The 26,134-nt window shown below is 52.8% G+C and overlaps 3 protein-coding genes across 8 annotated transcripts in view; 2 read left to right on the forward strand and 1 right to left on the reverse strand.

Moving 5' to 3' along the window:
* The first annotated feature begins 831 nt into the window (after positions 1-831).
* On the forward strand, positions 832-8,348 carry Chi3l1 (chitinase 3 like 1). Of its 2 annotated transcripts, none has more exons than XM_021633803.2 (10): positions 832-986; positions 1,502-1,531; positions 2,254-2,455; positions 2,918-2,974; positions 3,836-3,986; positions 5,047-5,168; positions 6,153-6,276; positions 6,775-6,957; positions 7,458-7,574; positions 7,758-8,348. In XM_021633803.2, the coding sequence occupies exons 1-10, from the start codon at positions 968-970 to the stop codon at positions 7,896-7,898; spliced, it is 1,146 nt and encodes a 381-aa protein (XP_021489478.1). In that variant the 5' UTR covers positions 832-967; the 3' UTR covers positions 7,899-8,348. The 2 variants fall into 2 exon arrangements, with proteins under 2 accessions (XP_021489478.1, XP_021489477.1); XM_021633802.2 differs by lacking the exon at positions 832-986 and adding an exon at positions 1,123-1,250.
* A 2,863-nt stretch (positions 8,349-11,211) lies between these two features.
* Mybph (myosin binding protein H) lies at positions 11,212-18,430 on the forward strand. The gene is made up of 9 exons (XM_021633778.2): positions 11,212-12,058; positions 12,142-12,276; positions 12,947-13,114; positions 15,386-15,474; positions 15,761-15,956; positions 16,137-16,276; positions 16,764-16,923; positions 17,932-18,068; positions 18,185-18,430. Exons 1-9 carry the CDS (start codon positions 11,839-11,841, stop codon positions 18,428-18,430), a joined length of 1,491 nt encoding a protein of 496 aa, XP_021489453.1. The 5' UTR covers positions 11,212-11,838.
* The window catches only part of Adora1 (adenosine A1 receptor), a 34,144-nt gene continuing 25,500 nt past the window's right edge, over positions 17,491-26,134 (reverse strand). For all 5 annotated transcript variants that reach the window (XM_021633783.2, XM_021633781.2, XM_060364331.1 and 2 more), the window contains exon 3: positions 17,491-21,742. In XM_021633783.2, the coding sequence (XP_021489458.1) occupies positions 21,103-21,742 (640 nt within the window). In that variant the 3' untranslated portion in view covers positions 17,491-21,102. The remainder of the gene's footprint in view (positions 21,743-26,134) is intronic.

Raw genomic sequence — 26,134 nt, forward strand, 5'->3', positions numbered from 1 at the left:
AGCACATACATACACACCACACACGGACACACACGGTGTCCATAAACAGGGACCAAAGCACACAGCTCCCCTAAGACATATTTTTGTTTTTGTTCAGCGGGGTTTGTTTGTTTTTGCTGTCACTAAGTCTTGGATCTTGTTCCTTTGTTGCTGCTGTCACCTAAGCGAACCTGGTAGTGCGCAGCAGTAACCCCAGCACTCAGGACACCACAGCAGGAGGGATGTTAGTTCGAGGCCAGCCTGAGCTACATCATGTGCCTTGTCTTGGAGAAACAGCAATGAACCGTCTTCCATTAGTGCAGAGGGCAGAAGCCAGGCCTCGAGGAGCTGAGCACTTGCTTCGCCTGAGATCCTTCATTCACTAAGAGCCCTGGAAGCTGCTGTAGGATTTAGAGTGGGGATGCCTCATTGAGTTTGGGGTCCCAAAGCATCTCTGAGAAGAGAGGCAATCTTGATCTGAGAACCTGCTGCTGCTGCTCCCAGGAGAATCCACCATAGTGTGAGGCTTACAGCAGAGCCTTGTGTGCTCATCTGCACTGGCATTCAAAGGAGGGGAGGCAGCCGGAGGGATGAGGGCCTTCTCAGGGATTTCTCTCTCCTGTCCCAAATTCCCAGATTCAATAATCAGCAATTGCTAAAAGAAGGGATGTGGGGACAACCACCCCGCCCCCCAGCGCCAAGGTTCTCTGGCCCTCATCTAGACTCTGGCCAGGTATGGAAACTGCCAGGAAACAGAGAAAGTCTAAGGGGAGGCCAGAAATATAATGGTGGCCTTGTTTGGGTGCTATGGCTTACATAACCCGATTGTGCCTGCTTCAGCCGGACGGAGGGCTGGAGCTGCAGACAGGAGCTGCCAGGAAAGCCGGGAGACTGCTGGCAAGAAGCAAGTGACAGGAAGAGAAGACAGGGCAGGAAGGTTTTGGAGATGTGACTGTCACGCCCAGGGAGGTCCTCGATTGTCACCCCCATGGCTCTTCAGCTGGCAGGTACTGCAAAACTTGGCCCAAGGCTTTCAAAACTCCGGGGTTTCCCAATCCTGCTCTAGCACTCCACCTCCACTCGCCAGCAATTGGGCCTACCCACAGCTCAGTTTCCTGTAAGGATGATTGTTTGGGGGAGTGGAGTAGGATGGGTATAAGAAGGAAGTGTGAGCCTGGGGAAGAGGCCCTGAACAGGAAGCTGGGTACTAGGAGAGGCCAGCATGGCCAGCTCTGCCAAAGCCAGGATGCACATGAGGGTGGCGCTGACAGGTCTCTGGGCTGGGCCCGGTGGGGATGTAGATTTTCAGGCTGAAGAAAGGGCTCAGACTGCCCAAAGATCTACTGCACTTTGGGCTCAGCCTCCTACCTGGGGGGAGAGAGGGGGCAGGGGGAAGGGGAGCAGGTGAGGAGAGCAGGACTTGAAAGAGAGGAAGGAAAGGAGGATGGTACCTGGGGAGGGGGCACAGGAAGAGCAGTTGCCCCTCCCCTGCCATCAGGTCTGACCCTCGATTTCCCCACAGGCTTTGCGGTCCTGCTGCTGCTCCAGCGCTGTGAGTACCCACCCCCGCCCCCTCCTGGAGGAGGTCTTAGCATGGAAGAATACTCTCCCAGTTTCTAATAAGGCTCACAGGGCTTGGGAATACCTGTTAGGGCAAGGTGATGGGCTTATGTACATTTATTGTTTTGGTCTCCACTCTTCCATTTATTTGAGGTTTTTTTTTGTTTTGTTTTGTTTTGTTTTGTTTTTTTCTTCAAAACAACAAACTTTAAAAGGCTCAGAGTCAGTGAAAACTTCCACAAACTGTCCTAGGGGACAACTTTCAGGAGCCACAGGGATCCATGACCAAGTGGCTAAAAAGGATTTCATTTACATAGGAGGAATTAGGATTAGAGCAAAGGAAGAATTTTCTAGCCCCTGTGATAATGAGCCACAGTTTGGGGACTGTCATCCTGTCACTGCCACCTGGAGACAGAGAAGAGACCCACAAAGCTATTCTTTAATCAGAGAGCTCTCCTTCCCCCATAAGGCAGGTCCTGCAGGCAGGGCATCCTTTGACACCGATGGCACAGCCAGCCTCTGTCCTTATTGGAAGCCACTGCCTCCAGGAAGTCCTCAGTCCTTGGACTGAGTCATCAGCTTGTGTCAGGAAGGGGAAGCTGGCCAGCTCCTTTCCTTGAAGATTTTTCATTTTGTTCGGCATCTGTCCCTGCCCCCTGGCCCACACCTACACAGCACACTGGTGCTCATTCCCACCCCACATTTCTCCTTCAGGCTCTGCCTACAAGCTGGTCTGCTACTACACCAACTGGTCCCAGTACCGGGAAGGCGATGGGAGCTGCTTCCCAGATGCCATTGACCGGTTCCTATGCACCCACATCATCTACAGCTTTGCCAACATCAGCAACAATGAGATTGATACATGGGAATGGAATGACGTAACGCTCTATGGCACACTGAATTCACTTAAAACCAGGTTAGGTCACACGCTGACAAGGAGAGGGGAGAAGGGACGGGTTTCTGGGCTGGTCCTAGAGTAGGACAGCTTGGTCCAGACAGCAGTGGCCCGAGGACCCTCCCGGAGGAGGATAGCCAGGGAACCTTACCTTCAGTGAGAGGATATCCTGGGTGGCTGTGGGCTGTGTTGAGATGGTGACGAGGTGACAGGAAGCATTGCCCTAGGTCCAGGGAAAGGGCCTCTCTCATCCCCACAGAAGCTCTGTGGAGCATGGTGCCACTTGGGAGCCTCCTCTCCCTCCTTGGCTTCTGCACTGTGGGGAACCTCGGAGTCAGCATCATGGAGGCTGTGCCGCCTAGCACACCAGTGTCAGGGGCAGGCACCTGCAAGCAAGAATCCTTGTACAGTCTGCAGGCATGGGGTCCCCAGCCCTGTGGCTGCTTCACTCCACCCCTGCTCTCCCCCTCTCCTGCTCCACAGAAACCCTAACCTGAAGACCCTCTTGTCTGTTGGAGGATGGACCTTTGGCTCAGAAAGGTAGGATTCATTGCTGGGGCAGGATGGAGCAGAGTCGAGGCTTTCCAGACTAGCAGAGCACAGAGGCCTCCGGGGTGGTTGCCTTGCAATGTTTGAAAAACCAGGGCCAGAGAGGAGCTTATCAAAAATCACAAGGTAGATATTTGATTTCCCCAATGCTTTATTTATTTATTTATTTATTTATTTTCTGAAATAAAGTCTTGATAAGTTGCCAGGTTTGCCTTGAATTTACTATGTAGTCCAGGCTAATCTCAAATTTTGGGCAGTTCTCCTGTCTTAAGCCCCACTACCCCGCAAAGGCTGGGATTATAGGCATGTGCCAGTATGCCCAACTCTTCCAAAGTTCTTTCTACTACATCTCAGGTGTGAAAACAACAGCCTGGTTACTGCCCTAAAGGCTGGGGGGGTAGGAAGGAAGCAATGGGGGGGGCTGAGACTGTTAAAGGGGCCTTGGAGTAGTCAGAGCAGAACCAGGGCAGCAAGGGGCTGGAGTGGCCATAACAACTCCAGCTTATTGGGTGCTCACTGTGCTGGAGCCTGTTCCTTTAGGGGCTGCATGACCACCAGGAGTCTTCCCTGCTGTTATCTTCCCCACAACACCACGTGTTATTGTTAACTATTTTACAGACAGGAAGAGGCGAGTCAGGATGTACCCTCCTCAAAACAGCAGGCCAGTCTGGGACACTAGGACTGCCTGTCCTCCACCAACTTTCTAAGTTCCCAGACTGGGTGCTGTTGGTAGAAGGCTTTCCTAGATCTGTCAGTTTAGGTCCCCTGATCCCAAGCCCTGGAAACCCCGTTGTAGGGCCAGAGTCCCTGGCACAAGAGTGCCAAGCTCTCTCTGGGGTGATTCTGTTCTAGATTTTCCAGGATTGCCTCCAACACTAATATGCGCAGCACTTTCGTCAAGTCAGTAGCCCCATTTCTGCGGACCCATGGCTTTGACGGGCTGGATCTCGCCTGGCTCTATCCTGGCCCAAAAGACAAGCAGCATCTCACCACCCTCATCAAGGTGCTTGGCAGACGGCAGAGGTGGGAGGAGAGCGTCATCATGTGGGCCAGTGAAGCTCGCTTCACCCAGGAACCTCCCAGGAATGAGCATGAGGGCTTCAGCGCTTGTTAACCATTGTGGGAGGTGGGGCAGGTCCTGAAAGGCCAAAGCTCATGGTTGAGCAGGTCACCCATTCTACATAACCTACTGCCTGTTTAACGAGGTGTCGGTTGCTATTGTTCAGTCCCAAGCTGATGCCACCAGCTCTCCAACATGTGCTATGTACTTAGCTCAATCTGAGGGCCCAAGCATCTCTAGTTAGAGTCAGAGAGATGGTGTAGAAGAATTGTCTACAGTGCCATGGTGGATCTCCTTGAACTTGTAATTTCATGTAAAACAAAGTGCAGACTAAAAGGCACATGTCTTCCAAGGTCATCACCCGCCATAGGATGACCCCTCCAGGACAGAGAGTCATTAACTGCTAATGGGTATGCATGGACTTAAGAATAATGTTGGGCCAAACTGTATTGTGTATGCATATATGTATGCATGTTTGAGTGTGTGTGTGTGTGGGGGTGGATGTGCATATGTAACGGTGCATGCACATATGCGCAAAATATGTGTGGAGGTCAACCTCCGGTGTCATTCCTCAGGCACTATCCACCTTGTTTTGCTCTTTTGAGATAAAGGTTCTCTTTGGCCTGGAACTTACCCAATAGACTAGGCTGGCTGGCCAGTGAACCCCAGGAATCTCTCCACCTCTGCTTCCCCAGTGATGGGATTACAAGCATGCACCATTATGCCTGGCTTTGTACTCTCATCATACAGGCTCTGGGGTCAAACTCAGGTCCCTAGACTTGACAGACAAAGCTATTCCCAGCCCTCAGATCATCCTTTAGTGAAAGCACGAGGCATCCTGAGGATGGGGCTGCGACAGACCACTCACTCTGCCTGAGTCCCAGGCAGGACAGTGATCACAGCAGATGCGAAGTTCAGCAAGGTGGCCAGGACCTTGGTCTCCCCACATAAGCCTCTCTCACGTGCCTGGCCCTTCTTGCTTACCTGCCTTCCTCCCAACCAGGAACTAAGGGCGGAATTCACAAAGGAAGTCCAACCTGGGACAGAGAAACTCCTGCTCAGCGCAGCTGTGTCTGCAGGGAAGGTGGCCCTTGACAATGGCTATGACATCGCCCAGATATCCCAGTGAGTCCCCTGCCATGGCAGCCCCTCAGGAGCCTCCACAGGTGACACTTTTCCCACCTTGCCCTAGCATCTCATGAAGACTCAGGAGTTCCAACTTTGGCAAGTCTCCCCCATCTCTTTGACCCAGTTTCCCATTGGTTAAACGGGCCACAATGAGCCCTCTGCTTCCTTTTAATTTGGAATGATATGGGTTTGGAAGAGGTAGTAGAAAGAATTATACACTGTGCCACCATTCCAGGGTGCTCTCTCCCTTCTCCTTACACGTGACTTCGAACAACCAATATCCAAGTGGCATATCTTCCAAGGGCACAGGCAAGTCCATGGGAAACCCAGGAGGAAGGAGCAAGGATGTTCGCTCTCCTCTGGAACCTTAGGGGCATAGCTAATCTGCTGCTTTCAGTGGTGGGTGGGAAAGAGGTGGCACACTCTTTTGTGCTGACTCTGGAAAGCTCAGACCCTCCTTATGTCTCCAGCGCCTTCCGTGTAGGGCTGCTGAGCACTCCCTCCCCATGACGAATGTGGCCGAGCCAGCCTTTGGCGCTGCTCCTTCCACACTCTGTCAATGGCACTTTTAACTGGCTTTTGCCAAGACCAGCATGCCAGGAGTTGGAGGGGGAAGTGAGGCAGAGAGCTCCTGTGACTGTGTGTGTGCCTGTGTGTATTCGTGTGTGTTCATCTGTTCCTGCGTGTGCTTGTGCACTTGTGCATGTGTGTATGTGTTCGTATGTGTGCATGTGTATGTATGTGTGTGCATGTGTGTGCTGGGAGCCTCACAGATTAGCCCATTCTCACCCTGAAGGTGCCAACAAGAGCCACCTGGGTGTGGCTCGAGAGAAATAGGCCAGTAGTCAGGACAGCAGTCTTTGAAGCTGCTGGGCTTTGGGTCAATGCTCTGTTTCTCAGATGCCTGCTTTCCACATCCTGCTGGTCGTGGCTGTGAAATCAAGGTCCTCTCTAATTTCCCACCTCACCTCCTTTCCTCAGACACCTGGATTTTATTAATCTCATGACCTACGATTTCCATGGAGCCTGGCGCCAAGCCACAGGACATCACAGCCCCCTCTTCCGAGGCCAGGCAGACAATAGAAATGACAGATTCAGCAATGTGGTGGGTTCCTGGGAGGACCGTGGGAGGGAGTGCCAAAGCCCTCTTCCCCGCCGGGGTACCTGTGCTCACCCTTCTCTTTTTTGGTGCGTTTCTTGTAAAATAAATTATAAAAGTCATTTCACAGATTGAGAAACTGAGGAAAGTCTTGTAGCACATAGACTGAGTGGTGGCAGGAGTGGGCAGAGTGAAGAGAGGCTAGGGATGAGGGGAGTCTAGCTTCAGCCTGTCATTTACTCGCTGTGCATCCTGAGCCAGGCAGCTAATTTCTGTGTCACACATTAATAACCCCTTCTTGTGCCTACAAGGAGCTTTTCAAGAACAAACCTTTCAAAGTCGTTTGTAACTGGCATTATCAGTTCCCAGAGGGGTGGGATTCCCAATTGCACTGTATAACTGTCAGCGCACCGTCGAGGCAGCAGTATTAATTGTACAACCCTGTGTGCACACTAACGGCCCTGTGTACTGGCTAACGTCCTGCTCTCTCCGCCCTAACCCCAGGACTACGCGGTGGGGTACATGCTGAGACTGGGAGCCCCGGCCAGCAAGCTAGTGATGGGGATCCCCACCTTTGGGAAGAGTTTCACCCTTGCCTCTTCTGAGACAAGGGTAGGAGCACCAATCTCTGGGCCAGGATTACCAGGCCTGTTCACCAAGGAAGAAGGGACCCTTGCCTACTATGAGGTAATGATGTTTCTTCTCAGGATATCCCTGGAAAGAGGTACCTCCCTCACCATACACACTTTCTCCTTTGGGAATAAAAACATGCTCATTTGCCTGAATGTTCCCTAGGAAGAGGAATGGGGAGCTTAAGCCTTTTATTCCTGAAGGCCTCCAGCAGGCACCAAGCTCCTAGATTCCTCTGGCCTCAGACCTGGGGCCTTCATTCCAGTCCAGGAAAAGCAACAGTCAAGAGTCTCTGTGGGTCTAGGCCTCTGATGCTCCAAGTGGTCTGGAAGTCAGCTCAACTTCCTCACATCCCTGTTTAAGATGGAGGAGGCTGTCAGATCTCTAAAGCCCTTGAGCAACAGCAGTTAAACTCTGGGGATATTTGCATCTATTTTTCAGAAATTTGCATGAAGCCTGCAGCCTGTAGCTTCAGAAGAGGGAAGCTACAGACTGAAGGATGACTTCTAGTGGCCTGACAAGCCTCCCATGCCACCCTGCCCTGTTCTCTTTCTCAGATCTGTGACTTCCTCAGAGGAGCTGAAGTACATAGGATCCTTGGCCAGCAGGTTCCCTATGCTACCAAGGGCAACCAGTGGGTGGGGTATGATGACCAGGAGAGTGTCAAAAACAAGGTAGGTTTCCCCAAAGCCACACCCCAGAACAAAGAAAGCCTGTTCCAAAGCAGCTAGACTTGATCTCCTGCCTTGAGGCTGAGCCTGGATGTGTGGTGTACCCTGGGGAAAGGCTCCAGAGCACAGTTTCCCCACTGCTCACCCAGAGAGCCAACTCTCCCTGTTCTGGACCTTCTCCACCAGGTGCAGTACCTGAAAAGCAAGCAGCTGGCAGGAGCCATGGTGTGGGCACTGGATTTGGATGACTTCAGAGGCTCCTTCTGTGGGCAGAACCTACGCTTCCCGCTCACCAATGCCATCAAGGAGGCACTTGCTACAGCTTAGCTGTTCCTTTCCCCACACCCTCTGGCCAGAAGTCACTGGTCACCTGCAATGCTATGTCCGCCCAGCTGGGCCCTGTGTAGGGGCCAGGGTATTGAGATTTGGGCTTAGCCTTGGTGAACAAGGAAGTAGGGTGGGACTGTGGGGTTGTGAGAGTCACGGTGTGAGGTATAGATTCGTAAATCCTTGCTAATGAAGGGAAATTCTCAGATTCTTAAGCCCAGCACAAAAGAATTTCTTCACCTCCCTTTCCCCCCAGTTCTCCTGACCAGAGGACACTGTTTTGGCAAGTTATGCCATCAAGTAGGCAAACATCTTACAAGATGCTGTGGCTATACTAATTATACCCTCTGCAAAGCCCAACTTGAACCCTTTACTTAGGAATGTAATCGTGTCTCTAACCCACTTCCCTTTCCCTAATTCCACAGCTGCTCAATAAAGCGCAGGAGCTTACCAGTGTGTTGTACTGGCTGCAGTCTCTATGGGCACGCTGGACCATGCACTCATCTCCCCTATCTTTCCTGGCTCCCTCTCTCCGAGACGTGGGGATCAGAGCTTATAGCAGTGAGGTCTTGATGCCCTGAGCTGGGCTCTGAGGAGCCTCAGTGGAAAGTGGGATCCTTAGATTGGGTGGAAACTTAGGCTTTGCCTAAGCATGGCTGACTGCAATCCAGAGGTGGAAGCCATTGTCTAGCATACTTCCAAACTACAGCCCTTATGGAAAGAGACTATTGCAGGGTCTGGAAAGAAAACTATTAACCCAGTCCATTTCTTCTGACCCTCTAGAATAGGGTTCGCAAGCTGTGGGTCTCAACCTTTGGGGGGTCAAATATCAGATATCCTGCATATCAGATATTTACACTATGACTCATAACAGTAGCAAAATTACAGGTATAAAGTAGCAACAAAATAATTTTCTGGTTGGGGTCACCACAACAAAAGGAACTGTATTAAAGGTCGCAGCACTGGGAAGGTAGAGAACCACTGCTCTAAAAGGTGGTAAAGATGAGTCCAGGATAGGGTTAGAAAGCCCAGGGACCCAGCATATTAGACCAGAAAGGAAGCGCCCTATCATGCACCCTTCCTGCTATCCAGGGCTAAGGTCTCTCTGGCCTCATACTCCTAAGTGACCCATACCCATAGTTTGCTATCTTGAAGGCAGTCTGGATCTTAAACCCAACTGCTGGCCTGAGAGCTGCCAACAGTCTGGTGCTGTCCTTGCACACAGCTCTGTCCTTGTGCTCACTCCCCCTTAACACTGTTCCCTCGGCTCCTGAAGAGATCAAAGCTTTGCTGTTCAGTCTGGCCGAGACTGCAGGGGAGGAAGATGGAAGAGCATTGGCTCAAAAGAGCAGCCAGTTTTACAGCCTTTGTGCAGAGGGAGCCACTCCCTCAGGGTCCTGTGAGTTCCCAGGAGCCCAGACATGAACCTATTCAGGGAGCCTGGAGAAGATGCATTCTAAACGTACTGGGATTTTGTCTGTGGCTCCTTGACATTTGGATTATCTGCCTTGGGATAACCATTAGTTGGCTAGATGCCAGTAACTCTGTGTTGACTCCTAAAGAGACCAAGTCAATCTGCTACCCTGAAATCTGAACCAGCTGGAGCCAGGCACATGCGGCTCATTCCAAGGTTACCACTCTGCTAAAGGCAGGGTGCTGGGCCAGCGTCTCAGGGTGGAGGATGCCTGACATTTCGTGCCAGCTAGTGGGCCAAGCAGTCTCCTGCCCATTGTCCACCCTACCACACAAGAGCTTTGACATCTCAGGGCTGTGGGCTCTCCTAGGAGGTGCCCCTGCCCCCAGAGGCCCCCCTTCTCCCAGCTTGGGACAGGTTCTCAGGGCTGGCTCAGGGTCCTGCAGAGTTAGTCGAGTTAGTCACATTCGCTTATAGCTACAGAGTCAGAAGCCAGGGTGGAGATCGGTTCTCCCTACCCAGCACAACACTGAGTCACCTCTCAGAGGACATGGACACCCAGGCAGAGCTGGGCTCCTCTGGCCCTCCACGCAAAAAACGGTTGGGACTGAGAGGCAGCCATACTGCTGTGCTCCTGTCCTCAGGAAGGGGGAGAGCCGGAGTGCTATCGACTGCCTGGAATAAATTAGACGTTCATTAATTCCTGAATTGTAGAATACACCATGCCTGCTTAAGAGAGTGCAAGGGATGTTCATCTCATTTAAAGAGCTTCTACATACTGAAGGGAAGACTTCAATGAGACTTTGAAACCTCTACTCTCACATGCATCCTGTCCCCTCACCCAAAAGCTGTCATTTTAGGCTACCCTTGGCCTTACCCTCCTTTTATTTGGCTTACCACCTGTAAATGCACTTTGGAGATAAGAATTCATGTGACTCAGGGTTTGGATTTCAAGGACGAAACAATCATGGTGTTTCTGTGATTCGCCCTTGGTCTGTGAGGTCATTTGGCTTCTGTTTTAGAACGACATAAACGCTCCAGGTGTTTATCCACCCCCTGTACAAAGACAGCCATTCCCCTGAGCCTTGCACTGCTACAAGTGACACGTCCACAGATAGTCTCAACATGTGTCTTGGGAGTCTGAACGCTGGGTGCCCAGAGCCACCGCTTAGGCACACTGTCACGGCCACCAGTTCCCTGCGGCACTGTCGCAAAGCTCCGATCCACACTCCCACCCACAGAAAAACTTGACTGTCTTTCCTACTCCCTGACACTCGGTACTTTCTGGATTTCAAATTATTACCAATCTTAACCTCTTCTTGAATAAATAGATCAGTGACTAGGAATTTGGCTCAACCTGCCTCATTCCCCACACTAGGAAAGTCTGTGCCTAGGTCCCTTTTTGAAGAGGTTTAGGAGATTCAAGTTTGCCGGTCTTATCCTCAAGGGTGAGGGTTCTCGGTAAGCTATGGGAAACTGAGTTCTGGGCATTAGTGAAAACAGAGGCTTTCCAGTCTTCCCACAGGAGACGGGGGGGGGGGGGTGGGTGGCCCCTGCTGTGGTTGGAATGTTCCCTCTAAAGTTCCTCTAAGTCACTAACAGTATAAAGACATGGGAACTTTTATAAAAGTGATTAGGCCACAGTATACTTCCCTTGTAAGTTAATATCATTATTAAGGGAATGTGTTCATTATTTCCAGAGTGGGAACTAGATAGAAAGCAAGTGTTGAGTCCATTTTCCTGTCTGGCGCGCCCATTCTCTGTGTTCTGACACACAAAGCTCTTCACTGGATGCAGGGGCCATGGTCTTAGACTTCTCAATCTCCAGAGCCTTGAGAAAAACCACCCTCCATTGTCTATAATCCACACAGCCTGTGGCATGATATTCCAGCAGCTGAAAACTAACCAAGATGGTCCTTTCCTAGGATTCACACTGGCCTCTGGCCAGCCTCACCTTGAGCATCTCCCTTCTCACCTCTGTAGGGTCCTTCGCTTCTCACAGTACACATGAGAGTCCCCAGAGACTATGGGATCAAGGCAGAGTGAGAAGATAAAAGTGGGGGTGCTCCTGGGAAAATATGGTTCAAGTATTCTTAATTCCAGGCTCCACTCCCACGAGACTCAGGCCTGAGGGGCCCTGAGAAGACCAGACTCATGGAATTGACTTTATCCTCTTTTCCAGATGGAAGGTCTCATTATTCAACCTCTGAGGGGCCCCGTGATGTCCCAGCTCACCTACCTATGCCCTCCCTGATCTGGGCACTGGCTCCCTGGCGGTGAGGTCTAGCTGGGGTGATGGCGAGGTAGCACACTCCTCAAGGGGCCCTTGTGGTTCCTCCCCCAGTGCTATTCCTGGCGTGGGTGCTCCCTGCCCCCCTGTCCCCCTGCCTGACCTGACCCCACAGCTGGGAATGGTTTGCTGGGGGTGGGGCAGCCCCTGCCTATATAAGCCTGGACCTAGCCTGGAGGGCCAGACCTGCTGCTGACCCTTAAACACTCCTGCCTGACCCCTCAGCCAGCTCAGAAATGACAGGAAAAACCGCCTCTGAGGCGTCTGCCTCAGAGGAGACAGTGCCTGAGCCAGCCAAGGCGCCCACAGAGCCCTCTGGAGAGGTGGCAGCATCAGAGTCCACTGGGCAAGAGCAGGCTTCAGAGCCACAGAAGCCTGGATCTCAGGCACAGGACCGGGCAGCCCCTGAAGCCCCCGCCATGCCAGCCACCACTAAGCCTGAACCTCCAAGTGAAGGTGACTAGAGGGTGTCCAGGTGGAGAAGGGAGGCAGGTATGCAGGGGGGCCCTTCATCTCACCCTGGTCTCCCCCACCCTCAGATGTCCCCAGTGCCCCACTGCGGCTGACCCTGGAGGACGTGAGCCACAATTCCTTGACTGTGAGCTGGGAGCCCCCTGAGAAGCTGGGGAAACTGGGGCTTCAAGGCTATGTGTTGGAGTTCTGCCGCCAGGGAGGTGAGCGCCGGGCTGAGTCCAGCTGCCACCCTGCTGAGGGGGGCTAGGGCAGCATGGACAAGCACAGCCCCTGAGATGGGTCAGTCCAAGGCATATGAAGGCAGAAGGAGCAAGCAGTGGCTATAGCTGCCTGGCTACCACCGCCTGCTCCGTAGGGACCTCTGAAGGCACAGAGACGTCCACCTCTTGGGAGGCCTCCCACCCTCCAGCTCCAGGAAGCCTCTGAGGACTAGAAGGGGTGGGGAACACTGATCTGACAAGGAGGAGATTCTATAGCTCAGGGGACCTTTTTCAGGGGTCATTAACTCAGGAGGCAGAACGTGGGGATGATACAGAGGAGGGGACTGTGACACAGGAAAGAGTGGGGACAGTTAGGAAAAGTGTAGCCTCCCCGCGCTGACAGCCTCTGTCTGCCCCAACCTTGCTGTGTGTCATTTGGTGAATGTACCCAGCCTTCTCTGCCTTCTGCATCCCTAGCTCTAGCCACCAGCCCAGGGCTCTAGCGCCAGCCATCTTTGGAGTTACAAAGTCAGGGAAGGGGGCATGAGAGACTATTACCCAAGAGTGAGGTCAGCTTCTGTAAGTCTCCCTTTAAAAGGAACCCCCCCCCCCCCCCGAGAAGATTGCCCTGCCACATCACTCAGACCCAGGCATTCCCCACTGCCCTCAGCCTCAGAATGGGTGCCCGTGAATCCCCGGCCTGTGATGGTGACCCAGCAGACGGTTCGAAACCTGGCCCTTGGAGACAAGTTCTTCGTGCGTGTGACTGCAGTGAGCTCCGCGGGGGCAGGCCCCCCAGCCGTGCTGGACCAGCCCATCCACATCCAAGAGATCATTGGTAAAGACCCTCCTCGCCTCTTGATCACAGACTGGATGTAATAGGGAAACTGAGGCCATGGTCAACGGGACCAAGGCAGCCATTTCCCCATCTCACACTCACATGCACAAGCCACATGCTAACGTGTCTTGCCTTCTGAAAGCTTCAGGTTCTCCATCAGCAAGGAGAAGGTCAAGGAAGCCACTTCCCTGAACGGTCCAGCCCCCAACCATCAGGGAGCAGCTCCCGCTGCCCAGCGATGAAGCTCAGGGCTCCCAGTGCTAGAAGCCATCCATTCTGACTTCTTCCTAATCCTAATCTCTAAAGCCATGGAAGTCCATTTTCTATTTTCTCAAACCTGGGTTCCAGGCTCTCTAGAGGATCTGGAACACAGGGGAGGCCGCTTGCCCCCTGTACCCTGGCTCTAAGGGAAAGAAAAACGGGCTCTGCAAAGGGACCATGACGGCTTCTTCATCCCAAGGGCAGTGCCCCTGTGAGGACCCAGAGGCCAGCTGCTGTCCTGTCCCTGTTGCTAATATTTCTATTTGCAGGGTGTACTAGACTTCGCCCTTCCCTGATTCCGCTCCTAAAGCTGATCAAGTTTCAGATTGTTAATGACAGTGAGTCATTTGGTCTGATCTCAGGTCTCTGGGGACAGTGCAGGGCCCCAGGGTGAAGAGAGACATGGGCAAGCAGATGGTCTGAGGCCTTCTCCATCTTCCTTCTTCTTCCTTGAGGGATGGATGGAGGTCAGAGATAAAACCCTATTTTTTCTAGTCAAGGCCTCTAGGAAGAGAGGGCATCTCAGCCATAGGAGGGGTCAAATTTGGATTCAAGGAAATGTGCTGCTTTACAGTCTACAGACACAGGAGACCAGAAACAAAGGCTGCCATAGCTTACCCAAACCCAGAAGATCCCAAGGAGCTCAGGCACTCCCACAGAGTCACGCAGTCTTTCAGTAGTCTCAGATGCCCACACAGGACTGTTCTTAGACACGGAGCTGTTGGACATCTGCTCTGGTGGTTTTCAAAAGCCAGGACATTATCTGGGTGAGATAGCACCCCCCCACACACACACACAAGCAGCAGGATGTCTGTGCTGACTCCGGCCTGGTTGGCAGAGTCCCAGACCCTCCCCTGGGGCCCCGAGAAGCTCAGCCTCTGAGATGCCTCTGAGCCCTGGTGTTGAAGAAGCAAGCCAGACTCCTCACCTACTTCGCCATTAAAATTCCTCTGGCAGGAGAGAAGGGGATTTCCTGGAGAGAAAGTGGGGAGGAGGCTATGAACAGGCTATGAACAGCCAGACCTCTCATGGGCTGGGCAGGGCAGAGCAGGGTATGGGCCTTGTCCAGGATCCTTGGTCTGATCAGCTGTCCCTTCCTTGGTCACCTGGAGCTGCCAAGCATTCCTAGCCTCCTGGAGCTGTCCCTGGAGCATTCCAAACCATGATCTCCCCAGCCAAGTGCCTGCTCAGCTAATCCTCAGAGACACAGTGTTCCTTCTCACCACATCCCCCGACATGCCACTGGCCAACTGCTGCCACCTGTTTGCCGCTTAGGAGGCTTAGGCTCAGTCCCCACACCGTCCCCAGGGACAGGAGTGGCAGCTGCGGCAGTTTCCCTTGGAATGTCCAGTGGCACCTGATTAGGCCATAGGCAGGAATGGGTTCCCTACCAGAGTAGGAGGCTGACCTAAGACTTCGGGAAGGACTTGCCACCATGACACTGGAAGACTGAAAGGCCGACAGAGGAAGAAGTTTGTGTCTCTGCTCTAGCTTCTGTACAAAGAGCCTGAGCCTCCAGGCAGGCCTGGAGGCGGAGGCTTGAGCCAGTGAGGTTCCACATTCTCAGCAAGTCCTAGGCTCCTGGGGTGCATGCCCTGAATCAGCAGTATAGCTGCATACCCTGAATCAGCAGTATAGCTGCTCCCCTCTCCAGCCACACCGGGTGACAGGTGCAGAGCCTGTCTGCCTCCGGGGGGAGACAGTGAGCCATGCAGGCCCATCCGGAGCTTGAGAATGCCTGGACCTCAAGGCAAATCCCAGCCTGGCAGGGTTCAGGTGCCAAGGGAGTGCCAGAGATACCAACCTGTTCACACTGTGTAGTCCCTGACCTCTCTGGAGCCTCTGAGCTCTCAGTTCCCCAAGGGCCTTAAGGGATTTGGGTCTGTTGATCTCAGCATTGAAGGCTTTGCCCTCCCAAAGAAGAGGCAGCCCAGCTAGTGGGGATATAGTAGGTAGGAGCTGCCCGTCTAGCCAGGCACTCACACTTGCTTTCCCTTTCTCCTGCCTTAGAAGCCCCCAAGATCCGTGTTCCCCGACACCTTCGTCAGACCTACATCCGCTATGTAGGAGAGCCGGTCAACCTGCAAATTCCCTTCCAGGTAGGCATGCCTCACTGGTAAGAGCCTGATGCATAAGGGGAGACTTGGAAATGTCAGGATTCTCACTGGAGACTCACAGGGGACCCGTACCAATGGCTGCCTCTTCCCCAGTTTTGCATACAGCTCAGCCGTGAGTAGACAGATAGGCAGCTCCCAGATAGGCAGGCCACACACCGAGGGCACGGCTCGGGGCAGCAACTGTGGGGACAGTAGGGCAGGAATGCCAGGCACAGCTGGAGTGGGGTGCTCGTACAGATCTGTGCTCACCCAAGCCTGTCTTTGTCAGGGAAAGCCCAAGCCTCAGGCCTCTTGGACCCACAATGGCCATGCCCTGGACAGCCAGAGAGTAAATGTGCGCAGTGGGGACCAGGACTCCATCCTCTTTATTCGCTCAGCTCAGCGAGCAGACTCAGGCCGCTATGAGCTCACGGTGCACCTGGAAGGCTTGGAAGCCAAGGCCAGCATTGACATCTTGGTGATTGGTACAAGGGCAGAGGGGGAAAAGGCTGTCTCAAAACCATTGTGTCACCCCCCCCCCCATCTCCCACCCCGGAACTGTGTGTGAGGGAAGACTAGGGTGTCATGGCAAGGGCCAAATCTTGGGTGTGGAGGCTGCAGGAGGCCTGCCTGCCCTCACTTCCTTTCATAACCTGCTCCTACAGAGAAGCCTGGGCCCCCGAGCAGCATCAAGCTACTGGATGTCTGGGGTTGCAATGCTGCCCTCGAGTGGACTCCACCTCAGGACACAGGCAACACAGAGCTCCTGGGCTACACCGTGCAGAAGGCAGACAAAAAGACAGGGGTGAGGCTGCTGGGATAGGGAAAGAAGTGGCCCATGCCAAAAAGGTCCATCCACTAAGAGGCTCTGGACGGGAGGCCAGGCCATCCACCGCTGACTGACCCCATGTGAGGCCGTGGGCAGCCTCTGCCCTCCCTCTACCGCAGTCTGCATGGTGCACTGCGCTGTGCTGCTTTGGAACTATCTTGTTATGAACATAAACCATCTGGGAATCTAAGTGCGGGCTCTGATACAGGTGGTTGGGGCAGGGAGCTCGGAGACCAAACGTCAGAATAGTGCTCAGGTGATGAGGCTGCACACCTGCCAGCCATGTGAGTCATGAGGTTCATGTGAGTGCCCTAGGAGGTCCTCTCCCACTTCCTCAGGCCCAGTGCTGGATGGCTCAGCTTCCCAAAGCTGGGACATGCAGTGCGTCCCCGAGGGAGATTAGAGTAAGCAGGAATGACAGACTGGGTAAGAGCCCAGTGTAACCCAGCCAAGGTCCCTGCAGCAATGGTTCACAGTGCTGGAGCGCTACCACCCCACCACCTGCACCGTCTCAGACCTCATCATCGGCAACTCCTACTCCTTTCGGGTCTTCTCGGAAAACCTGTGTGGCCTCAGTGAGTTAGCCACCACTACCAAGGAGCTGGCCCACATCCAGAAAACAGGTACGCGGCTTTGAGCCTGGGCAGGAAACCGAATCGGGATTGGTGTGCCAACATCTGTCTCCACTTCCTCTTCCGTGTCCCCACATCCCTGTCAGCTTCTCCCTAGTCACCGCTCGCTGGAACATTTTCTGCCTTTCCCCCACCCCACCCCCACCTCCACTCAACAGCTCTGTATGTGGGTACACACACTGACATGGAGTGAGTGTAAACAGCCAGTATGACTGATTGGTTTTAGCAAACATCAGAGCAAAGCCATGCAAATGAGCAGTGCCCCGCAGGAAGCTGCGTACATATGCTAAAGGTGGCCGTGGCTGATAACATCACAGTGGCCATGGGGTCTCCTGCACAGTGCCCCCAGGCGTAAAGGGGAAGGTGTACATGCTCGGTAGACTGGCAGTTTACAAAGACAGAGACCTCCCCACACAAAGAACGGCTGTGGTATTTACTGTCCCATCAGGCATCTGAGCAGTGGGGTCAAATATGAAACCCCAGGACCTCAACCCCTGCCTATCCCAGATCCTCTCCGTGCCACACACACACAGACCCTGGAAGCCACACTCTTAACCATTATTCATTTAAATTACATTTATTGGTGTGTGAGTGTGTATTCACATGCACAAGTGCATGTGAAAGTCTAAGGACGACTTGTCAGTTCTCTCCTACCATGTGAGTCCCGGGATTGAACTCATGGTGTCGAGCTTGGTGGCAACGACTCTTACCCGCTGAGCATCTCACTCTCCAAGGAAGCCACTCTCTTTAACATCAGCCAGTGTGGCACAGCCATAAGAATTTTGTGTTTCAAAAAGGAAAGCCATCCAGGTCTCAAAGACAGAGATGGAATGGGATGCCCCCTTCTGCCACACTCCTCTGTGGCTCTGGTATTCTCACCCACTCCTCTTTCTCTGGTGTCCCACGTTGGCCAGGATGAGCATCCCAGAGTGTGGGCTTGAGGCCAGTCTTCTGAAGCCCCCTGCACTCCTCTAACTTCAGTATCCCCCCTGAACCCAGATATTACTGCCAAACCTAGAGAGTTTGTTGAGCGAGACTTCTCGGAAGCACCCTCATTCACCCAGCCCTTGGCTGACCACACCTCCACACCTGGCTACAGCACTCAACTATTCTGCAGCGTCCGAGCGTCACCTAAGGTGAGCGGTCCTGGGCTGGTGAGGTGGGTAGAGGCTGCAGGGTTGAAACTTTCTCTTGAAAGCTGGATCCAACCCGTGTTCTTACGTCATTATCCCTCATCTGACCTTACCTCCAGCCCAAGATCATCTGGATGAAAAACAAGATGGACATCCAGGGTGACCCCAAGTACCGTGCGGTTTCTGAGCAAGGGGTCTGCACCCTGGAGATCCGGAAGCCCAGCCCCTTTGATTCTGGGGTCTATACTTGCAAGGCCATCAATGTACTAGGGGAGGCCTCTGTGGATTGTCGGTTGGAGGTCAAAGGTGAGAGTCTGAAGGTTGCTATAGTAGACAGGGCAAGTCCCTCTTTGGAGCTGGACTAGATGTGGCTTGGAGTGAAAACTGGAGCAGGAGACAAGGGCTAGAAAGGGGCCAAGGACACTTTGTGTGATTTCCTAAGTGGGAAGATGTCCTAGTTGGGAACTGGAGCCCTTGGGCTCATTGACCTTGAACCTCTCTATTCCCTCCTGTCTTCCCCCAAGCTCTAACCTGTAGATCTCTTTCAGCCTCTGCCACACACTGAAGAGCAACACGGGCAGAGACTGGGTCTAGGAGACAGGTAAGTGTCTGAACCCACTCCTTCAGCTGCCAGTCAGAGCACAATGCAAAGAGAAGATTGGGAAGGGAGAATCTGCCTCCCGGGCACAAAATGTCACTGGAAAGGGGTGGGTAGTGAGGGAAGGCAGTAGGCAGACCTGGGTGAAATTTTGCAGCTAAAGACAACTAGCATGTGTGTTGAATTTGGTAAAGATGGTGCTGGGCTGGGCTGCGCTGTTGAGGTCCAGAGGGAAGGGAAGGGTCACAGGACAGGTCTAGTCTTGGCTTTGAGTGACTGTAAACATAGACATTCTCTTTGCACCTTTTTCCTCATCAGAAAATGAAGGACTCAGCCCCTGCCCTGCCTTCATCATTTGGTGGTTCTGAGGCTCTGGGTAAACTAGGAAGTCTCTAGAGCTGCATCAGGCAGAACTCAGCCTTGGGAATTGAGCCTGAGGAAGGACAGAGAAGGGTGAAGGTGGCCCTCTACCTGACTCCCCAACATCTCTTCTGGCAGCTTGGTCGCATAGAAGGGCTCAGAAGAACATCCTCTGCCAGGTCCTGCAGACCCCAGGCCCCAGATGTCCCTCCTCAGATACCCAAGACCAAGATACCATAGGAACAGCTAATGGAGAGGCCTCTGGTGCCTGGAGGTCTCCCTCCACCAGAGTCTGGAGCCCAGACCCAGGAGTGGGCCTGGCAGGCCCCAGGTCAGGCCTCCTGGGTACAAGGGTCCCAAAGATGTGGAGACTGGCACCCCCTGCAGACTTGTACACGGGGTGAGAAGCATTCAAATAAAGGTGTGTGGTGTTATAGCCTGGGGCCTCTGTGGCTGTGACTGTCATGATGGATGGGAAGAGACTCGTCACTCTGAAGAGGAGACACTATCAAAATTAGGAGAATGCCAGCAGGAAGGGTCTCATGACAACACGGGCATTTTTTAGACATGTGAGTGTTCTGGATCTCACTCTCTGATTCACAGTGTGCCACCCTAAATGTGTAACTATAGCAACAGACACACCATCTCGGGAGCCTTCCTTGTTCCATCTGCCTGCGCTCCCCTCTCCCAGCTTCTCCCGCACCCCAGCCATTACATCATTGTCTCTGCTGAGTGGTCTGGTTGCCCTCTGACAGCGCTGGGTATGCCAGCATTGCACGCTCACAGGGGTTCAGAGTCTTTTATTAGACATGGGGGCCTCCTTGAGGGCCAGAGCCGCCTTACCTCCAACCGAGGAAAGAGCCTGCAGTCAAGACTTCGAGTCAATGTTCACACTCAGAACCTGTCACCCTCCCCTGCCTGCTGTCCACACAGGGAAGAAATCCAGGCTCAGCAGGGTATGGATGGGTCCTGAGACCCTCAAAACCTACAGCCTTTGAAGACCCTAAAAACTGAGCTAAATCCGCCTCCACCCCCTCTCCTCAGGAGCGTTTTGGATATTTAATTGCCAGCAAGGCAATCCCTCACACTAAAGACAGAGAGGTCTCCTTTGGTCTGGTCTGGCCTATCACAGCTCCACAGCAGGAGTGCCTGTGGTCACCTGGGATGCTTTCCTCACCCTCCTCCCCACTCAGGCAGAATGCTCCCAGGGGTTGTCCTGTCTGGAGCACTCTTCTGGGGCCCAGAAGCAGAGATGATGTCGCTCAGAAGATCCAGGCCTGTCTCTGAGAGTTGGTAAAGTGTGGCGGCCCAGACAGAAAGTTACCTCGGAGACTCCTAGGAAGTTCAGGGCAAATGGGGCTCGGTGCTGCCCCCTGCTGGCTATTGGAGGCCAGCACCTACTGCACCATGCTTGTTCCCAAAGGCTTAAAAAGGCCTGCTGGAGTCCCGGACTATGAATACAGCAAATGTGAGAGAGGATCCCTGGACCCATTCTTTCTGCCTCTCCCAAGTATAACCCCAAGCTTCTCAGGGTAAGGAGTGCAGGCATCACAGCACCTGCATGGATAGGAGCACAAAAATCCTTGGAGGTGGGGCTGAAGTCTTCTTCCCTGCGATTTGCTCTCATTTCCTACAGATCAGGAGAGACAGCAAAGCCAGGATATACCCATTTCTTCCTATCCCCCTGCCTCCGAGGGGGTCTGATACTCTCCTTAAGGTTGGTCCCTTGGCCACCATTATCTAATAGCTGGCTTCTCCATCTGACAGTAGGGGTCAGAATATTCTAGCCCTGAATCTCTGTATTGCTCAGAGAACAGCCAGGAATGGGGCACTCAAGACACCCCTGTCACAGCACCCAGGTCCCTGCCATAGCCTGTCCCACTTCCAAGCCTCCTCCAGATCCCCAAGGTACAGGGAAGCTGGCTCCTGGGAGAAGGGACCCTCCTCTATGGCACCTCCTCAGATCCTCCCACATTCCACAGCCCAGCTGGGGGAGCTGAGGAGAAACAGTGGGACAGTGGGGACATGGGGGCTGAACAGAGAGCCGCTGGGTGTGGGCTGGAGGGAGCAAGCAAGAGTCTAGTCATCGGCTTTCTCCTCTGGGATGTCATCATCAATGGGAGGCTTGGGCTGGCACCGGAAATGGTCATTCCAAATCTTCAGAAAGGTGACCCGAAACTTGTGGATCCGGAAGGCATAGACGATGGGGTTCATGGCCGAGTTGCCGTGCGTGAGGAAGATGGCGATGTAGATAAGGATGCTGGGTTTCTGGCAGTTGGGGCAGAAGAGGGTAATACAGTTCAAGATGTGCAGTGGCAGCCAGCTGAGGGCAAAGAGGAAGAGGATGAGGGCCAGCGACTTGGCAATCTTCAGCTCCTTCCCATAGTACTTCTGTGGGTCCCCTGAGGAGGCCGACACTTTTTTGTTGAGCTGCTTGCGGATCAGGTAGAAGACTTCCAGATAGATGAGGACCATGAGGAGCAGCGGCGGCAGCACCCAGACGAAAAAGTTGAAGTAGACCATGTATTCCATGCTGATAACCTTCTCGAACTCACACTTGATCACAGGCTCGCCCACACTACCATTAGCTGTCCAGGCTTGCTCTACCACACTCAGGTTGTTCCAGCCGAACATGGGTGTCAGGCCTACCACAAGGGAGAGAATCCAGCAGCCGGCTATGGCCACTGCTGCCCGCCGCTGGGTCACCACTGTCTTGTACCTGCGGGGAAGAACACGAATGAGAAGTGGCCTCATGACTGTATGTGGGCCCCTCCTCCAAGGCTCACCTGCCCCTTCAGGGCTCTAAGAGGAAGCTTCTCCACATTCAAAGTCCTCTGTGTGTGTGTGTGTGTGTGTGTGTGTGTGTGTGTGTGTGTGTGTGTCTGTCTGTCTGTCTTTAGTCCAAGGACCTAGGATCTAAAATTAGCCCAGAGTTTGTAAAGTCACCTCATTTCTCCTCCAACAGAGGGAAGAAATCCTGACTAGTGATAAATATAATAACAGATGCCAGTCAGTGGTGGCACACGGCTTTAATCCCAGCACTTAGGAGGCAGAGGCAGGAGAATCTCTGAGTTTAAGGTGAACCTGGTCCAGAGAGTGAGTTCCAGGACACCCAGGGCAACATAGAGATCCTGTCTCAAAGAAACCAAGAAAGAAAGAAAGAAGCAAATGGCCCAAATGCAACTCACTCATTGTGCCTCACTGGTTTCTCACTGTTGGGTTGTAACAGCCCTAGGGGTGTCAGTATAAGGACAGCCCACTAGACAGAGGTTGGAAATGGTTAAGAAGCCTTCCTAAGGCCATATAAAAGCTAACAGCACTGCCCTGAGCTCCCCGACTGTCTCCATTTGCCCAAAGAGCCAGATGATGAACAAACGGAGAGAGTCCCAAGAAGCATTTCCACACCAGGCCCACTTCTTCTGGTCCTGCTCTGTTAGCCATGAGCATCTCATCTCCTGCCTCCTTGGCTTCCCATTCCCCTTCTAATCATTACACAGGTTGATGTCAAGGACCCAGTCAGCTATGCTCGACTAATTGGGAGGATTCTCAGGGAAGAAAGCCTGTTTTTTTTGCTGAGCATCTGTCAGCACTTCCTACTTCTCCCATCCACTCACTGGCACGCTCGCATTGATGCCGTTCTCTGCGGATCCTCATCAAGGCTTTCTGTGCAACGCACTGTTCTCTGGGCTAGGAACAAGTCATACACTTCTGCCTCTACATAGCTCATATTTGTTTATACTTTAAAAAATGTGATTGATTTATGTTTTCCTTTACCCTCATTGGTGTTTTGCCTGCATGCCTATCTGTGTGAGCATGCTGAACCCCCTAGAACTGGATTCACAGACAGCTGGATTCGCACACACACACACACACACACACACACACACACACACACACACGCTCCTGTGGAGGTTAGAGAACAGTTTGGGAGAACCAGTTCTCTCTTTTCACCGTGTGGGTCCTGGGATTATTGTCAGGCATGGCAGCAAGTGGCTTCCTTTATCCCCTGAGCCATCCTGCCAGCCCTATGTAGTTCATATTCTGGGCGAAGTGACAATAGTACAAAAGCAAGGAAATAAGGGTACTCCATCATGATGTGCCCTTCAAAGCAAAGTGATGCCAAGAGTTAGAATTTTCCACGGTTTCCAGCTCTGCAGACACAGAAGACATACACGTTTGGAATGACTCACAGCAGACAAGGCTGCCTACCAGCCAGAGGTGACAGCGTCTCTTGCCCCTGAAGGTTGAGGGTTTTACTAATATCGCTGGGGGCTTCCCACTTCCCTTAAAGTCACACTACCCAGCAGCCAGCCCTAGTGTCCTCTGCCTGCACTCTAGTGTTGAAGAGAATACCAAAGGCTAGGGCTTGCCCAGCTCTGTGCCAAGGAGCTGGCAGAGTGGCTGCAGCTTGCACAATTGTTATTTTCCAATGCAGCAACTGAGAGGGATAGGGTGGCCTCCTGAGCACTGGGCTGCAGAGGGAGGGCCCCAAGTGTTTTCCTCTGTCCTGTGCTGGGGAGATCCACAGATTTCTCTTTCTTAGCCCCAGTTCTTCTGGACCCATAAGCATCCACTGACACCCACCTGCTCCCACAGGCTACGAAGATGGAGGAGAACTGAGAGAAGCAGATGGTCCTGTGAAAGGCCAGCAGCAGAGGGGCTTTTGGAACCTCATATTTTCTCCCTTCACCCCAACAAAGAAAGGGAGGGCTCCAGCCAACCCTAACACCTTTAAAGCCCTGGCCACCCCCACTTCTGTGATAATAAGATTCCTGCACTCCCAAACTATCAAAAAGCCACAGAGCTGGCATGCTCCCTGGTGCCTCAGTCTGCCACTGCAGTGGAAGCCATTCTCCGTATCTGCAGCAGCACAGCCAGGCTGCCGCATCCTTTGTAGTCAGAAGAACTGAATGCAGGCACGGAGTCTGCAGCTTTGCTAACTCACTTCCTCCTTTCTGCTTCATAGGGTAAGGATGATTGATATAAAAATGAGATAATCTATGTTCAAATACTCTGCAAATACTTTCTGAATACTCCACAGCCTGAGCTCTTACCCCATCAAGCTCCTAGACAAACACAAGCCTGCAACTTCCCAGTGCCTCTAGGAGCTCAGCAAACACAGTCCTAGTGCTATTCAAACAGCTCCCCCAGGTCGGGCCCACGGGCATCTTCAAGCGCCCACCCCCTCCATGGCCTTCCAGAACACAGGAAAGCAAATTCTGGGCAAGAATTTCTAGAAAAGAACACAGAAAGGGCAGACCACCTTATGGGGTACCATCTTGACCCTCTTCTGGTGGAAGGTGGTCAGGCAAGGTGAACCTCCTCCAGAATAGAGGGGCTGCAGACAGAGCAGGAAGGGTGGGGTCAAAGGTTCTGCTCCCAAGCACTGCACATCGAATCTTTCCTTTATATCTTTCTTAGAGTCTGTAAAGCCATTTCACAGCTGGATCTCAGGGGAACTCTCTAGCCATGCTGTGTGGGCGTGCAGTACGTAACAGAACGAGAGTAATACAGATAAGAATGTCTATTTGCCCACGTCTCCTACTTTGAAGTCCTTCAGGACCCAAGATAATTGGGTCAGTTAGATGCAGATGGAGGCAGATTCAGAATACCCTTTGCTTTAACATGGGAAAGACTGTATCTTCTTAAGAAGGACACCACCCAAAAATGGAAGATAAACCAGGTGACCTCAAGTGCTGAGAGTGGGGTCTAACCCAAGACCCACATGTGGACACTGAGGACAGGGGAGATGGACACTGACAGTGTCCCAGATGGAAGAGAGTGCGCCTGGGAAGGGGCCTCCTCCCCCTCTGCCCCTTACCCTTCTTGACTGCCCAAAAGCCCCTGGGGTTAGAGCTTTCCTGGGGCTCCTCCAGCAGCACAGGGTATCGGCTCTCATCTGTTTTTCTTGCTATTTTCTCCTTGGTGGGAAAAACTAGACCCAGGACCTTGGCTGAGGTGGGGCAGGCTCTCTGGGGCCAGGGGAGACACTCATATCTCCTTCTTCCTGGGAATAGGGAGCTGATGCATGGTGCATGGCCATGGAAGATGTCTCCCATGCTTGGGGAAATCTCTCTTAAGTCCAGACCCAAGTCCTCGCCACACCTGGGGGCTGTTTTGGGGAGTCTTCAGTCTCAGACAGTGGGAATGTGAAAACAGTAGGGCAACAGCCCCCTAAAGATTTAATAGAAGTTGCAGCAATGGTGGCCTAACCTATGATCCCAGCATTTGCAGGGAGATGCAGAGGATCAAGGTCATTCTCAGGTTCATAAGAAGCATGAGCAAGCCTGGGCTACATGAGATCCTGTCTCAAAAAAAAATTTTAAAACAAGATTTAACGGAAGGCTTTGAGCTGGGTACGGTAACACACAGCTGTACTTCTGACCCTTGGAAGTAGAGGCAGAAGGATCATGAGTTCACGACCAGCCTGGGCTATGTAGTGAGACCCTACTTTACTACCAACCCCAAATGTAACTCATATCACGGCTCCATTATTATACATGTAGGTTCTGGGGATCAAAGTTAGATCTTTGGGTTTGGTAGCAGGAGCCATCATCTTTACTCTCTCTCTCTCTCTCTCTCTCTCTCTCTCTCTCTCTCTCTCTGAGCCATGTCACAGGTACTCAGCATGGTATCTTTAAAATCCAAGACAGTACTAGCACCATAGCATGTGTTAGTGGGCATCTCTGTCAATGGCAATAATGTGAAAATACTAAATACCTGGAGTAATGGGCTGGGGCAACTGAGATGGAGTCCTGAAATGGAGAGGGAGGACTCAGGAAGGAAGTAGAAGGCTGCTGGGGAGCTCGCAGTGTGAGATGGAAAGCTTTACACATCTGGGTCCAAACAGGACAGAACAAGAGGAAGCTGTGCTCCTTCCCTGGACAGCCATCAGGGCTGCCACGTAATAGGAAGCTGAGGGAGGGGTACCCAGAAATAACACGTGGCAGGTGTGGATAGGACCAGTCCGTTGCTGCTTGGAGCTGACCTTCCCTGCTGTCTTCTAAGCACTGAATACCTTTGCTGACAGGCTTCCACCCCTCTCTGCCAGGCCCTAAGTACTATGACTATCCCCATTTGGTGACTGTAGTAACTGAGACTCTCTAAGATC

This window comes from Meriones unguiculatus, chromosome 11, assembly GCF_030254825.1.
Source record: "Meriones unguiculatus strain TT.TT164.6M chromosome 11, Bangor_MerUng_6.1, whole genome shotgun sequence".
NCBI lineage: Eukaryota > Metazoa > Chordata > Mammalia > Rodentia > Muridae > Meriones > Meriones unguiculatus.

Excerpts from the sequence above, each read along its gene's own strand:
- Mybph (XM_021633778.2), top strand. The coding sequence starts at position 11,839 with ATGACAGGAAAAACCGCCTCTGAGGCGTCTGCCTCAGAGGAGACAGTG. Across the intron at positions 12,059-12,141 it reads GCCTGAACCTCCAAGTGAAG|ATGTCCCCAGTGCCCCACTG; the intron begins GTGACTAGAGGG and ends CCCCACCCTCAG. Across the intron at positions 15,957-16,136 it reads CATTGACATCTTGGTGATTG|AGAAGCCTGGGCCCCCGAGC; the intron begins GTACAAGGGCAG and ends CTGCTCCTACAG.
- Chi3l1 (XM_021633802.2), top strand. The coding sequence starts at position 1,202 with ATGGCCAGCTCTGCCAAAGCCAGGATGCACATGAGGGTGGCGCTGACA. Across the intron at positions 5,169-6,152 it reads GACATCGCCCAGATATCCCA|ACACCTGGATTTTATTAATC; the intron begins GTGAGTCCCCTG and ends TCCTTTCCTCAG. Across the intron at positions 6,958-7,457 it reads GGACCCTTGCCTACTATGAG|ATCTGTGACTTCCTCAGAGG; the intron begins GTAATGATGTTT and ends TCTCTTTCTCAG.